Source organism: Colius striatus, unplaced genomic scaffold (assembly GCF_028858725.1).
Source record: "Colius striatus isolate bColStr4 unplaced genomic scaffold, bColStr4.1.hap1 scaffold_34, whole genome shotgun sequence".
NCBI classification, from domain to species: Eukaryota; Metazoa; Chordata; class Aves; order Coliiformes; family Coliidae; genus Colius; species Colius striatus.
Genome location: NW_026908518.1, coordinates 765105 through 780152, shown reverse-complemented (window position 1 = coordinate 780152; position 15048 = coordinate 765105). Strand labels below are relative to the sequence as shown.

Here is a 15048-nt window from a genome sequence, read left to right as displayed (position 1 = left end):
CAGAGGCTGCTCCCGATCTCTGGCTGAGCTCTTGCAGCTCTCCAGGCTGGCCAGGGCTATGGGGAGAGTTGCTCTCAGCTGATTCTCATTTCTTTGCCAGTCCCTCGGGTAGGTGAGCAGAGGGGGTCAGGGTAGTGTGAGGCATTGGGCTCAGCCTGCAGTGATGGGAAGCTCCCCCTGACTGCTGCTGTAGGGAGAGGGACAGAGGGACAAAGCTCTTCAGGTAGTGGCCGACAGTCGGCCACTGCTGCACGCAGGGTGGGCAAGGGAGGGCTGGAGAGCCGCGGGGCTCGTGCCAGCCACGGGCAAGCAGCAGGTCCTCTTCAGAGAGGGTGACCTGCCGTGCAGTCTTTGCAAAGGGCCTTGGGAAAGGCAGTCAGCTGGAGTCCTGTGGAGTGTGGTGTGACCTCAGGTGTCCATCCCTGCATCTGCATCCCCCCAGCTTGGATCCCTCGTGGTGCCCCACACAGAATCCCCCTGGAACCAGCAGCTCTGTGACATCAGCGCCGAGGCCGAGGCTTTCCAGGCACTATCAGCACTACGGGCATCAGACACAGCGCTGGGGGTGACGTGCCCTTGGCTCTTGGAGCTGCGACGTGCCCTTGGCTCTTGGAGCTGCCACGTGCTGCCAGAGTGATGAAAGTTCTGATTGTCCTCATCCTGCTGGGCCTGTGCTGCTGGCCTGTGAGTGCCTCAGTGCAAAGCTGTGGGTAAGTGGCTCTGGGAGGGAGCTTGGGCAGAAAAGAGGAGACTGAGGAGGCATCTTATAAATAGTTACAAACATCGAAAGGGTGGGTGTCAGGAGGTTGGGGCAGCAGTTTTTTCTGTGAGGTGAGGGAGCCCTGGCCCACGCTGCCCAGGGAGGGTGTGGAGGCTCCTTCCTTGGAGGGCTTCAAGACCCTCCTGTGTGACCTGATCTAGGTGGGAGCTGCCTCTGCAGGGGGGTTGGACTGGATGATGTCTACAGGTCCCTTCCAACCCCCCACCATTCTGTGACTGTATGATTCGATATGATGGGCTTCATTGGTTCCCCATGGCAAAGCCACAGCTTCCCAAAGCCCAGGAGCTGGGAGCCGGGCTGCTGGCACCACTCATCTGCGGGGCGAAGGCAGAAGCCGGGGCGCAGGGTTCCCCGGCCCCGCTGTCCGTGCGCTGCCCGGTGGGGAGGGCAGACGGCTGCCCTGCAGCCCCAGCAGCAGCCAGCCCTCCAGCAGGACACTCGTGACTTTCTGGTGACAGGAGAAGCTGCGGGACCCGGCCCTTGGCTGAGCACCACGGGCCGTTGCGCGTCGTGGGCGGCAGCGATGCCTCCCCGGGAGCCTGGCCCTGGATCGTCAGCATCCAGCATCCCTGGGCAGTGGGCAGCGGGCACATCTGCGGAGGCTCCCTCATCCATCCCCGGTGGGTCCTCACCGCAGGACACTGCTTTGACAAGTACAGGTGAGCAGGAGCAGGGCAGGGCCGCGCCCCCAGCACTGGCAGAGTTCCCGTCCCGTGCTCGGCACAGGCTGGGCTGGTGCCGTTCCTGCAGCCCGGGGCTCGCGGGGCACCTGGCCTCTCCCTCGGCGAGCTGGAGGCAGGGAACTGCTGGGCTCCCTCTGAGCCCTCTGCTCCCCATCTGCCCCCCAGGAACGTCCCGACGTGGCGCATGGTGATCGGGGCCACCCGGCTGTCTGCGCTGGGCCCCGAGGCCCAAGTGCGCAAGAGCAAGCGGCTGCTGATCCACGAGAGCTACCGCAGCGACACCTCTGAGAACGACATCGCCCTGCTGGAGCTGGACGAGCCCGTGCAGTGCAGCGACTACGTGCAGCTGGCCTGTGTGACTCACTTCTCCGACGTGGTGGTGTCGCAGCTCACAGACTGCCGCGTCGCTGGCTGGGGCTACACCACGGAAGGCTGTGAGTGCCCCCGGGAAAGCGCCTGTGTGCCTGGGGCGAGCCTGGGGAGACGGCTCGGGCTGCCCGAGGGCCGGGCTCAGGCTGCAGGCAGGGGCCTGAGCTACCTCAGGCTGCCACGATGCTGAGGGGACTTTCCATGAGGAAAGGCTGCAGGACCTGGGATGGTTTTTTGAGCCCTGGCCCAGGCTGCCCAGGGAGGGCGTGGAGGCTCCGTCCTTGGAGGTCTTCCAAACCCTCCTGGACACGTTCCTGTGTGACCTGATCTAGAGGAATCTGCTTGAGCAGAGGGGTCAGACTAGATGATGTTTAGAGGTCCCTTCCAACCCCACCATCTGGGATTCTATGATTCTGAGCCATGGCCTAAAATCAGACAAGGGTCAAGTGCCTCTTTGGCAAGGTGCAAAGCCAAGGCTCAGGGAAGGGCTCTGCCCAGACAGGGGAGGGGAAGTGGCCCAAAGCTGCTGGGGGCTAATTCTTTGCCATGCTCACAGCTGCAGAAATATCCGACGTGCTGCAGGAGGCCAAGGTCCACCTCATCAATGTCAAGCTCTGCAACAGCAGCGAGTGGTACGGAGGGGCCGTGCACAGCTACAACCTGTGTGCTGGCTACCCGCGGGGCGGCATTGACACCTGCCAGGTAGGAGCAGCCACGGGCCAGCCCCGGCAGCACCCGCAGCCCTGGCCCACGTGGGGCTGCTGGGGCTCCCCAACACCCCCCTGACCCTACTGGGGCTCCCCAACACCCCCCTCACACTTCTGGGGCTCCCCAACACCCCCCTCACACTGCTGGGGCTCCCCAACACCCCCCTGACCCTGCTGGGGCTCCCCAACACCCTCCTGACCTTGCTGAGGCTCCCCAACACCCCCTCACACTTCTGGGGCTCCCCAACACCCCCCTCACACTGCTGGGGCTCCCCAACACCCCCCTGACCCTGCTGGGGCTCCCCAACACCCCCCTCACCATGCCGGGACTCCCCAACACCCCCTCAGACTGCTGGGGTTTCCCAAGACCCTCCTCACTATGCTGGGACTCCCCAACACCACCCTCACTATGCTGGGGCTTCCCAACACCCCCCTCACACTGCTGGGGCTCCCCAACACCACCCTCACTATGCTGGGGCTTCCCAACACCCCCCTGATGCTGCTGGGGCTCCCCAACACCCCCCTCACACTGCTGGGGCTCCCCAACACCCCCCTGATGCTGCTGGGGCTTCCCAACACCCCTCTCACACTGCTGGGGCTCCCCAACACCCCCCTGACCCTGCTGGGGCTCCCCAACACCCCCCTTACCCTTCTGGGGCTTCCCAGCACCCCCCACATCCTCTGTCCTGTGCTGCAGGGTGACAGCGGGGGCCCGCTTGTCTGCAGAGCTCCACACGACAACTTCTTCTGGCTCGTGGGCCTGACCAGCTGGGGGAAAGGCTGTGCCAGACCAAAGCAGCCTGGCGTCTACACCTCCACCCAGCACTTCTTCAACTGGGTGCAGTCACGGATTCGCTCAGGAGGAAGTGCTGCGACACTCGCCCGGCCAAAGAGGCCATCACAAGGCTCAGCCCTGGCAACAGCAGCAGTGACTGAGTCCTGCTCATTCCCACTCCAGAAGCTGCTGGATTTCGTTAATTGGATCCAGCAGCTCCTGCAGTCTCTGCAGGGAAAAGTGGCTTAAGCAGCAGGACTCTGAGCACGGCTGGGTCCTGCCCCTCTCCTTCACTGGAGGTTCTCAGCAGTAGTGCTTAGGCAGTAGTCAGTAGATGCTGTAGCTGTAGCAGTGTCTTTGGACACAGTGTTGTTGGACTTTGTAAGATTTTATGTGTTTCCTGTTGTGTTTGACAGTTCATTGGCCTCTGCACCCGTGCTGCAGAAGTGCAGAACCTTTGAAATGGAGAGTTACTGACAGTGTTCATCAAAATTAAATGCAAAAGAAAAAGCAAAAAGCCCTGTAATAAGTGATGGTCAAAATTGTTCTTGTTGAACAAATGGAGTAGGATTCAATTCTATTATGCATATTGTTGTAAGCAGTAACTGCGTTTGTGCAAGTTTGATTATGTTTGGTAAAACCTTGTAATAGTAGTTAAGCCAGCGCCCGGATGGTGCAACAGATAACAGAACTCCAGAGGCAGGAACGCCCAGCGACACCCAGTAACATCTTCCACCAACCTGGAGCTGGCAGATGCGTGTGGACAGCGCGTGGACACTGTCGACTGGCCAACCAGGAGCCAACTCGTCAGGGTGTCCCAGCGCATGAACGAGTGGATAACATATATAAGCACATACGGAAAGTTGAGCGGTGTGCCGCTGGCGGAGCTGAGCTTCCCCCGGTCACCCAGCGCTGTTTTGCCTAATTACAGCTTGCTTTAATTTGTTGACTTTAATAAAATTGATTGATTGACTCAAAAACACGACTTTATTTATAACAGCCTGTTTTTCCACGTGTGAAAGTGCCCTGGTTTGGGCTGGGAGAGAGTGAATTCCCGTGGGGAGCCAGGAAGGGCGACAGCCTGGGCAGCTGACCCAGGCTGGCCAGCAGGAATTCGATCCCATCCTGACGTCATGCCCAGTACCCAGCTGGGGAGCAGCCGAAGGAGCTCTCTGATGGGGTCCCACTTTTCGGCTGCCGGTCCGGAGTGATTGGTCGGGTCGGCTCCCGGGTGCTGAGTGAGGGGTCTACAGAGCATGAAGCTTCAAAAGACTTGATCCCACTTCCTTATGCACAGAACTAGGAATAGGAATCACCTTCTGCATGGAGACAGTTTATCCCCAGAGCCTGCTGGAATCCTTCCACTGTGGGTAAGAATGGACAACGGCTTTTAGCAAGGACTGATTTTCATCTCCTGAGCCATCTAGTGAGTCACTGAGGGGAGCTGTTCAGTTTACACCGTGACATTTCCTTCTGGTTTTCAACAACTGGAGACATAATAAGCAAGGATTCCAGTGTCTTTCTGGTGTGTTTTATTAGTGTCAGCTTCACTGCTGCCAGCAGCACAACATAACTCAGTAGATTGGAAAAGGAGCAAGAGAAGAGTTACCCCTTTTTTCTTTGGTGAGAAACTGCACTTCAGCGTGATTTCTCACTACGTGCCACCATCCACCACTCACCGGTGGGACTAACCAGAACCTGAATTCCCAGACACCAGCTGACTGGGCCCCCATCACAGTGGCTACTTTGCAGATCACCACCAGTCTTTGCACTGGGGCAAAAATGTTTCTTGCTACACCCCATCACCATCAAAGCAGAACTCGGGATGGATGTTGGACCAGGATTTCACACCCTGGGGCAGCTGCAGCTGGCTCTGCTGGCGTTAGAAATGGGCTTGGTGCCCCAGTTAAAGCACCAACCTACACCCCCTGCACACTTCCAATGGCCTCCCCCAGCTCTGGGCTGAGTGTGGAGCTTCTCTCCAAGCTCAGCACACTTGGGAGTGCTGGTCACAGCAGGGACTGTGCCCACAGCCACACACAGTGTCCCTCATGCTGCAGCCCGTGCATGGCCTCGGGCTCCATCGGTGCGGGCGGGTGCTGGGGCGGGAGAGGGACGGCGCAGCGGCGGCAGCTGCGTGCGCAGCCGGGAGCTGCCCCTGCGCTCAGGGCCCAAAGCGCCACGGGCAGCACCCAGCCCCTCCTGCCCCTGCACACAGCCTGCGCCTGAGGCCCAGCAGCCCCATGCTGAGGGTCCCACCCGCCTGCTGTGGCCACAGGAGCCCTCAGGCCCTGAGCCCCGGGGCAGCCCCGAGCCCAGAGGCAGGGCTGATTGCCTGGATCCCGTGGAGACATCTGGGTCCTGAGATCTTCCTGCTGGAGCCCCAGCACCGCTCAGGACTGTGGCTGGGAAGGGATGAGCGCTCCCTCCTGTTCCTGATGTGGGCAGGGAGGAAGGGCCCCTGCCTGGGCTGAGAGAGCCCACGGTGTCCGCTTGTCCAGCAGACCCAGGGCTCACCTGGGACAGTCTGTCAGCTTCCTTTGGTTTGATGCAGCGCTCAAGGGCATCACTAATCCCAGCCAGGGCACGGGCTGCGGCGACTAGAGCAAAGTGGCCTGCGCGGTGTCCCAGCTGCCTGCTGGCAGTAGCGACATTCGCTCCAGCCCGCCCCAAGATGGAGTAGCTGAACTGTAGGGAATGTTCAGCCTTACATTCTCCATGACTCAGACCAGAACGGCCTCATGCTGATGTTTCCCTGTGTTTCACATCACCACGGGGCTGCCCCTGATTCAGCTGTGGAGCTTGACGGGAGATGAGGTACTTGTGTGACATGCCCACTGCCGCAGCTCTGTCAGCGTCCAGGATTAGGGGCTTTCTCCTGTTCATGAGGAACTTGCTGACGTTTCCTGCTGGTGTTCTGATGTGCTTTTTTCTCACCTCCCTGTAGGTCAGACATTGTCCAAAAACACCCCTGGAAGCCAAGGGAACGTTAGAGAAGCTTTTCCACCCCAAAGTGTCCCGTGTGAAGTTGTGGTTGCCGTTGCGTCAGTTGCAGATATGGCAGAGGAGAAGTCTGCCCCCCACTATGATGTATCGATGGCCTCTTTAAAACACACTGTTGAGAATGCTGTTCAGCGGGAATTAAGGCTACTGAATGCACCAGCCTAACTGGCCTTGCTGTTGGTAAAGTAGATGGAGCTGTGGAGGTGGTGGTCACGGGCCACAGTGCTGATGATGAGGCCGTTGGCCAGAAGGGCAGCCAGGGTGATGCACAAGGAGATGCCCAGGGAGATGCTCAGCAAGAGCCCAAAGTGCAGAGCTGCAGCTGCCGCCTGTCTGCAAAGGGCAGGAGGAGGAAGCGGGTGATGGAGATGCTGTTGGACATCTGCTGCCTCTGGGCATGGGGCACTTCTGGGGTTCTGGGCTTTGTCCAGCTCCTTCCCGTCACCACAACAGGGAGTGTTCTTGGATGTCAGAAGCCCTCAGCATTTCTGCTGCCCTGAGGGAGCACAGAGCGAGGGCTGCGAGGCCAGAGGATGGGCTGTGGGTGAGAGCAGAGCCAGGGCAGCCGGGCTGTGCCCCTGCCTGGTGCCCAGTGCCCTGTTCCTGCCCCTTTCTGCCCGTCCCCTGTGAGCCTGCACAGCCCCAGCCCCTGCTGAGAGCAGAGGGATCCCCCTCACACCACTCCGTGTCTCGCCCTTGCTCAAGCTCTCAGCCCCCCACGGCCAGCCAAGGGCACTGACGGCTCATTTCCCCCACCCAGCAGCACTGTCTGTGCCTCAGTGTGTCTGTGCTCTCTGTGGGGCACCGAGACAACACACAGCTCCCAGGCAGAGAACAGACAGGACATGGACAGAGCTGCTTGTGCCTGACCCAGAGGCTCCCTCAGGCCGCAGCCCCCTGTGAGGCCAAACCCCACAGGCCCAGCTGGTTGCCAGGCTCCGGCTGCCTCACATTTTTTGAGGGGAAAAAACTGTTTTGGGGTAAGAATCACTTCTTTGAGGTAAACTAAGTTGATCTGAGAGGGGAAAAATCCCTCTGAGGCAGGAAAAGCGCCTTTCTGAGAGGGAAAACCGCTTTTTGGGTGAAAATCGCTGCTTTGAGGAAAACTGAGTTGATCCGAGGCTTTGTGTGAGGGGAAAAAGCCACTTTGTGAGGGGGGCAGTCATGTTTTGAGGGGGAGAAGTGCTTTTTGGGGGAAAAATCACTGCTTTGAGGTAAATTAAGTTCATCTGACGGGGGGAGAAATCCCTTTGAGGCAGGAAAAGCACCTTTTTGAGGGGAAAAATTGCTTTTTTGGGGTGAAAATTGCTGCTTTGTGGCAAATGAAGTTGATCCCAGGCTTTATAGGAAGGAAAAAGACACTTTATGTAAGGGAAAGTCACATTTTGAGGGGAAAAAGCTCTGTTTAAGGGTAAAAAACATTGCTTTGAGGTAAATTAAGTTCATCTCAAGGGTGAAAAGTCCCTTTGAGACGGGAAAAGCACAATTCTGAAGGGATAAACTGCTTTTCTGGGGTGAAAATCGCTGCTTTGAGGCAAATTAGGCTCATCTGAGGAGGAAAAGTTCCTTTCTGAGGGGGGAAAAATGATTTTTGGGGTGAAAATTGCTGCTTTGAGGCAGATTAGACTCACCTGAGGAGGGAAAAATCCCTTTGAAGCCGGAAAAGCACCTTTCTGACAAAAAAATCTGCTTTTTGGGGTGAAAATAGCTGATTTGAGGCAAATGAAGTTGATCCCAGGCTTTGTGTGAGAAAAAAAAAATCCAGTTTGTGTGGGGGAAAGTCACATTTTGAGGGGAAAAAAACTCTGGTTTAGGGTAAAAATCACTGCTTTGAGGCAAATTAAGTTCATCCGAGGGGAGAGAAATCCTTTTGAGGCGGGAAAATTGCCTTTTTGAGGGTAAAAACTGCTTTTTGGTGGGGGGGAATTACTGCTTTGAGGCAAAATTAGCTCATCTGAGGGGGAAAAGTGCCTTTTAAGGTTAAAATCAGTTTTTTACCGGGGAAATCACTGCTTTGAGGCAAACTGAGTTAATATGAGGGGAGAAAAGTCCCTTTAAGGAGGGAAAATTGCCTGAGGGGAAAAACTGCTTTTTGTGGTGAAAATCCCTGTTTTGAGGCAAATGAAGTTGATCCCAGGCTTTGTGTGAAGGAAAAAGCCACTTTATGTGGGGGAAAAGTCACATTTTGAGGGGAAAAAAACCTATCTTTTAGGGTAAAAATCACAGTCTTGAGACAAATTAAGTTCATCTGAGGGGGGAGGAATCCTTTTGAGGTGGGAAAAGTGCCTCTTTGAGGGGAAAAACCGCTTTTTTGGGTGAAAATCGCTGCTTTGAGGAAAACTGAGTTCATCTGAGGGGGGAAAAAAATCCCTTTAAGGCAGGAAAATCGCTGTTCTATGGGGAAAAACAGCTTTTTTTTTGGAAAATAGCTGCTTTGAGGCAAATTAAGTTAATCTGAGAGCGGAAAAATCCCTTTGAGGCGGGAAAAGCGCCTTTCTGAGGCAAAAACCACGGGTTTAGGGCAAAACCGCCGCTTTGAGGGCGAAAATGGGAATCATTTGAGGTATAAAACGAAGGTGTGAGGGGAAATTTAATCTCTGAGGGCAAAACGGTCCCTCTAAGGTCAACAACCCGCCGCTTTTTGGGGTAAAATGGAGCAATTTAAAGCATTCTCTCCGCGATCCTGCCAGCGCCGCGGCTCCCAACACGTTTCTCCGTCTCCCTCTCGCGTCCCTCCTCCTCCCCGTGCCCCTCCCCGCTGTTCCTCGCCCCCGCTTTTGGCGTCAAAAGCCGCTTTTTCTCCGCCTCCTCCCTCCCCTCAGCCGGGCGGAAGCGGGAAAACGCGCGCTCGGCACAAAATGGCGGCCGCCTCTGTCCTCACCCAACATGGCGGCGCCCTCACAGCACCCGCCCCCTTCACCGTAACGGCATCCGTACAACATGGCGGCGCCCTCACAGCACCCGCCCCCTTCACCGTAACGGCGTCCGTACAACATGGCGGCGTCCATTTGGGTGGGTTTTGGGCTCATTTTGGGGGATTTTGAGGTCATTTGAGGGAGGTCTGAGATCATGGGGAGACCCTCCCCGCCCCAATTCCCCTCCCAGCTTACCCCGAGGGACATTTTGGGGGCGGGAGGGGGAGTTATTGCACCATCAGGGGGATGGAGCCCCCCTAAACCCCACCTACCCCCCCAAAAAGTGGGTGGGCTTCGGCTTGACCATCCCCCACGCTCTTTTCCCCTCCTCCACCCTCCCTACGTCTTTGGGGGGGTATCAGGGACAGCCCCCCATCATCCGGGGCGGGGTCTGAGGTGCCACAGGGAAGCAGAAACTCATGGAGAGAGGGGGGAGGTGAGTTGGGGCGGTCTTGGGGGCGTTTGGGGGGTGATCTGGGGTTGTTTGGGGTGGTCTGGGGGCGTTTGAGGGGGTCTGTGGGGGTTTGGGGGGTTTTAGGGTCGATTGAGGGGATATGGGGTCACTTGGGGGGTTGGAGTCCTTTGGGGGGGATTGAGGTTATTTAGGGGGCTTTGGGATCATTTGGAGGGGTTTTGGGGTCATTTGGGAGGGCTTGGGGTGGTTTGGGGGGATATGGGGTCACTTGGGGGGGTTGGAGTCCTTTGGGGGGGATTGAGGTTATTTAGGGGGCTTTGGGATAATTTGGAGGGGTTTTGGGGTCATTTTGGAGGGCTTGGGGTGGTTTGGGGGGATATGGGGTCACTTGGGGGGCCTGGGGGGATTTGGGGTCGTTTGGGGGGTTGGGGATTATTTGGGGGAGGTTAGGGGGGAGTGTGGGTCGTTTGTGGGGATTTGGAGTCGTTTGAGGCGGTTTGGGGTTATTATGGGGGGTTTTGGGCTCATTTAGGTTGATTTGGGGGAGTTTGGGTCCATGTGGGGGCTCTGGGGTCATTTGGGGCATTTTGGGCTCATTTGCAGTAGTTTTGCGTCATTTGGAGGGGGTTGGGGCCATTTTGAGGGGTTTTGGGATCATTTGGGGGGTTTTGGGGCTCATTTGGAGGGAGTTGGGGTCATTTGGGGAGGTTTTGGACTCGTGGGGGGCTTTTGGGACCGTTTTGGGGTGTTTTGGGTCATTTGAGGAGGTTTCAGGTTCATTTAGGGGGGTTTGGGCCTCATTTGGGCTCATTTGGGGGTTATGGGGCTCATTTGGGGGGGTCTTGGGCTCATTTGGGGGAGTTTTGGGTCATTTGGAGGGAGTTGGGGCCATTTTGAGGGGTTTTGGGATCATTTGGGGGCTTTTGGGGCTCATTTGGAGGGAGCTGGGGTCATTTGGGGAGGTTTTGTTCTCATGTGGGCGGGTTTTGGGACAATTTTGGGGTGTTTTGGGTCATCATAGGACGTTTAAGGTTCATTTAGGGGGGTTTGGGCCTCATTTGGGGGGATTTGGGGGGGTCTTGATCTCATTTGGGGGGGTCTTGATCTCATTTGGGGGGGTCTTGATCTCATTTGGGGGGGTCTTGGGCTCATTTGGAGGGGTCTTAGGCTCATTTGGGGGAATTTGAGTCTTTTGGAGGGAGTTGGGGCCATTTTGAGGGGTTTTGGGATCATTTGGGGAGTTTTGGGTCTCATTTGGTGGTAGTTGGGGTCATTTGGGGAGGTTTTGGGCTCATGTGGGTGGCTTTTGGGACCATTTTGGGGGGTTTTGGGCCATTTGAGGAGGTTTCAAGCTCATTTAGGGAGGTTTGGGCCTCATTTGGGGGGGGTCTTGGGCTCATTTGGGGGTGTTTTGGGTCATTTGGAGGGGGTTGGGGCCATTTTGAGGGGTTTTGGGATCATTTGGGGAGTTTTGGGTCTCATTTGGTGGGAGTTGGGGTCATGTGGGGAGGTTTTGGGCTCATGTGGGGGGCTTTTGGGACCATTTTGGGGGGTTTTGGGTCATTTGATAAGGTTTCAGGTTCATTTAGGGGGGTTTGGGCCTCATTTGGGGGGATTTTGGGCTCATTTGGGGGGGTCTTGGGCTCATTTGGGGGAGTTTTGAGTCATTTGGAGGGAGCTGGGGCCATTTTGAGGGGTTTTGGGATCATTTGGGGGGTTTTGGGGCTCATTTGGAGGGAGTTGGGGTCATTTGGGGAGGTTTTGGGCTCATGTGGGGGGCTTTTGGGGCCATTTTGGGGGGTTTTGGGTTATTTGAGGAGGTTTCAGACTCATTTAGGGGGGTCTTGGGCTCATTTGGGGGAGTTTTGGGTTATTTGGGGGGGGTATGGGGCCATTTAGGGGAGTTTTGGGATCATTTGGGGAGGTTTTGGGCTCGTGGGGGCTTTTGGGGCCATTTCGGGGGGTTTTGGGTCATTTGAGGAGGTTTCAGGTTCATTTAGGCGGGTTTTGGGCTCATTTGGGGGGATTTTAGGCTCATTTGGAGGGGTTGGGGTTCATTTGGGGGCGTCTTGGGTCATTTGGGGAGGTTTGTGCCCTTTGCTTTTTGCCTCGTGGCTTGGGGGGTGGTGTTTTTTGGGGGGGGAGGAGACGTCCCCTTGCCATGATGCCCCAGGTGTAAGATATTGATGTTGCTTTTGCAGAATTAGAACTTAAGACAAGGAGTTTCGATTGCTGTCTGTGTCTGTGTGGTGTAAATCAGTGCACTGGCCATAGGACAGTTACCTGCTTGTTTGTAGCGTTAACTAGAGTTTTAAATCTCAGGCCTGTGGGGAATGGGTCATAATGTACAAAAACCAGCCATCCCCTGAGGGGATTGTAGGTGCCTGGAGAAGTTGTAAACCTTGGAGTACCTGATCAGTGGGGAAACAAGGGAGGACCCCTGGATAGGGAATAAGGAGCCGAATGTTGTACCTGTCAGGTGTGCTGCTGGCTCGGACACCGCTCTTGCAAGAACGCTTCATACAAGTGCTTCCCTGCAGAGTCTGACCCGAGTCTTTCACGAGGAAGCTTGTTTTGTTTCTCACATGGATGTTCTGTCATTTCTTTTTATGTGTTAGAGGTGTTTATACTTGTTTAATCTCAACAGTGGTCAGTAGGGATGCAGCTAAAATCGAAACTGGAAGCTGTGCAACGTAATCTTAAATACAGTGCAGTATAGTGCTAGATTCTACTCAGTTCCACAAGGCATCAGGGAAAAGTCCCTTTCCCAGAATATAGCTAGGATAGCTAACCCCAACTGCCCAAGGGACGTTCCATACCATAGGATGTTGTTCTCAGCAATAAAACCTGTGGGGAAGGAGGAGAAAAGGGGAAGCCAAATTCAATAAGTAGAGACGTTCCCAAGTCAGTGTTAATACACCCTGAAGCCTTCCAGGAGATGCATAAACATCTGGCCACCAATGGGAAACGATGTATTCCTCATTTTGCTTTGCTTCTACACCTAGCTTTTGTTTTGCCCCTTGTTTACCTATTTCACCCATCAACCTAGGAGTTTTCTCACTTTAATCCTTCCAGGTCTGTTAATCATCCCACTGCAGGAGAGTTAGGAAGCAGCTGTGTGGTGTTGAACTGGGATTAACCCCTAAGAGCAGGAGACCCAGATCAGAGGAGAGACTGGGATAGAACTGGTTACAAAGGCTAAGCAGAAAGCTATGACTCTATTATAAAGAAAGCAACTGTCCTGTAGACTCTTGAGCATGAAGAAAAGCCCATTGATGGGGTTTGTTGTGTGTTCTGTGTTTTCATACATAGTTCTTGAAAACAATAGGGAAGCCTTATGTCTCTGAACTTGACACAGTGTTTGGTTTAACAAACTGTTTAGATAATAGCAATACCTTTTAGATTGTATGTGCCATTAATTACAGTGCTGAAGAAACTCGAAAGCTGAGAAGTCATTTAATGACCTAATGAGTTGAAGTTGAAAGCTGTTTTGCTTGTTGACATTCTGTATGCTCAGTGTCCAGCCCCAGTACTTTTTAACGGGCCTCACTAAAAGATTAAGTTTCGGTTTTAGATTTGCTGCTCAGATAGCTTCTGCTCAAATAAAGGGATGTTTTTAAGTCTAATATTACCTGGTTTTGTTATCTACTCCTTGCCCTAGGTTGAAAGTCCGGGTTGCTTCTATGAAAGGATGTGAGCCTTACACAGTCGATGAAATAGAATATAAAAACCTGACTGGTGAAATGAATCAGCTCTACCACACACCTTACAAAGATGTGGATGAGGTAAAACCAGTCACGGTAGAAGGAGGACAGGTAAAAGCACCGTTCTGTTGTGTAGATAGCAAGAGTCTTTGCATTGGTTTGGGGCTGAAGGATCCAGGATGCTTTTACAAAACAAAATTGTCATGTATAAAACCAGCTCATGGTATCAGTGTGAGTTGTGTCTTCCTATCTGTAACCTTCAGAACTGCATAAGTTGTAATGCCTGTGTTTTAAAAGCAGGTTGAGGCCGTATAATCAGTACTGTAGTCTCGCTTCTAAACAAACCTGAGTGTAATTCACTCCATTTAGAAGAACGTACGGTCTTGTTCTTTCTCTTTCAGGTTTGTGTGGTTTTCAGTGGAGAGCTCAAGTGCTGGTGTAGAGCAGTTATTAAGTCAATCATACGCTGTACAGATCATTATCAAACACAATGTTTCCTTGTGGATTATGCCAAATATATTTTTGTTAAGTCAGATAAGTGTGTGTTTGGATTATTTTGACAGTTTTTCATTAGTTGATGCATACAAATACTGCTGAAGGCTTCTTAAGATTGGTAGTAGCAAGGCTTTGGTTTAATTGAGGTGTGGCTCGAGTCCACGAGAAACTTCTAGCCATGTAACAGGCCATTGCAAGTGTGCATGCAAACCAGTCTTGTTCTGTGGATCTTTTCCCCACTGCAGTTTACTGGCTTGTTTGCTAAGAGCTGTCAGTCTGTCTTGACATACTGCAAAGAAAAAGAGTTTTTACAGGTTCCTAGTTGTAAATAAAACCACTGTGAGACCGGCAGTTCCTGAAATCTTGAGAAATACTGTTTGCAGAATAACTGTTCTGAGTTTTTAGCTACATTTAAAGTTAGTTTCTCTAATAAAGTATGCAGCTGTGAGTACAAGAAGCTTTACCATTTTTTTCAATATTCTGCAAATGAAGCTTATTTTAAAATAAATCTCAAGTTAAACAATGTTTTTAAATTGGATGTATTGGAAACCAGGTTGACAATGCCTCAAGTTTAAAATATGATCATCCAGAAGTAAACCAGTGGGGTTTTTTAATTGCAAAAGAAAAATTTAAACAAAAATGATAGTTATATGGATCTTAAAATCTTGCTGTACAAGGTGTTTTGCTGGTTGTTAAATGTCTCAGGTGAAATCAAGTGTAAAAGGTAAATTAACACTCTGGTGATAGCTTTACAAAGAATAAGTTATTTCTAGGAAAGTGAGTACAAATGCACATTAGTGTATTTATCAGGATTCCTTCTTGCTGGTATTAATGATACCTGGTTTCTCACAGCAGTAATTATTGTAGAGGGGAATAAATGGTGCCAGGTGCTATATGTAGTAGTAGTATGAGGGCTAAATGCCATGAAAATACTTGAGATTTTATGGCAAAAGATCAGAAAGACTTTAAGTAAAGTCTAGGTGAAGTCTAGGTAAAGTCTAGTCTAAGAAGACTAGGATGCCATAAGAAGTCTAAGTCAAGTCTAGTCTGATCTAGGTGAAACTGCTTCTGCAGGGGGGTTGGACTAGATGATGTCTAAAGGTCCCTTCCAACCCTGCCACTCTATGATTCTACAATTCTAAATAGGAAGTATGTTCATACCTGGAGCGAATCTATAGATTAATTGCTCCTGGTAGCACCT

The 15048-nt window shown here is 53.1% G+C and overlaps 1 protein-coding gene and 1 pseudogene across 1 annotated transcript; both read left to right on the top strand.

Moving 5' to 3' along the window:
• LOC133629191 (DNA-(apurinic or apyrimidinic site) endonuclease-like) overlaps positions 1–15048 on the top strand; it is a 150586-nt pseudogene that overhangs the window by 102805 nt on the left and 32733 nt on the right.
• Positions 1034–13794, top strand: LOC133629192 (acrosin-like). The gene is made up of 9 exons (XM_062019853.1): positions 1034–1143; positions 1240–1440; positions 1630–1898; positions 2390–2535; positions 3238–3406; positions 4613–4685; positions 9141–9239; positions 13310–13463; positions 13771–13794. Exons 1-9 carry the CDS (start codon positions 1034–1036, stop codon positions 13792–13794), a joined length of 1245 nt encoding a protein of 414 aa, XP_061875837.1.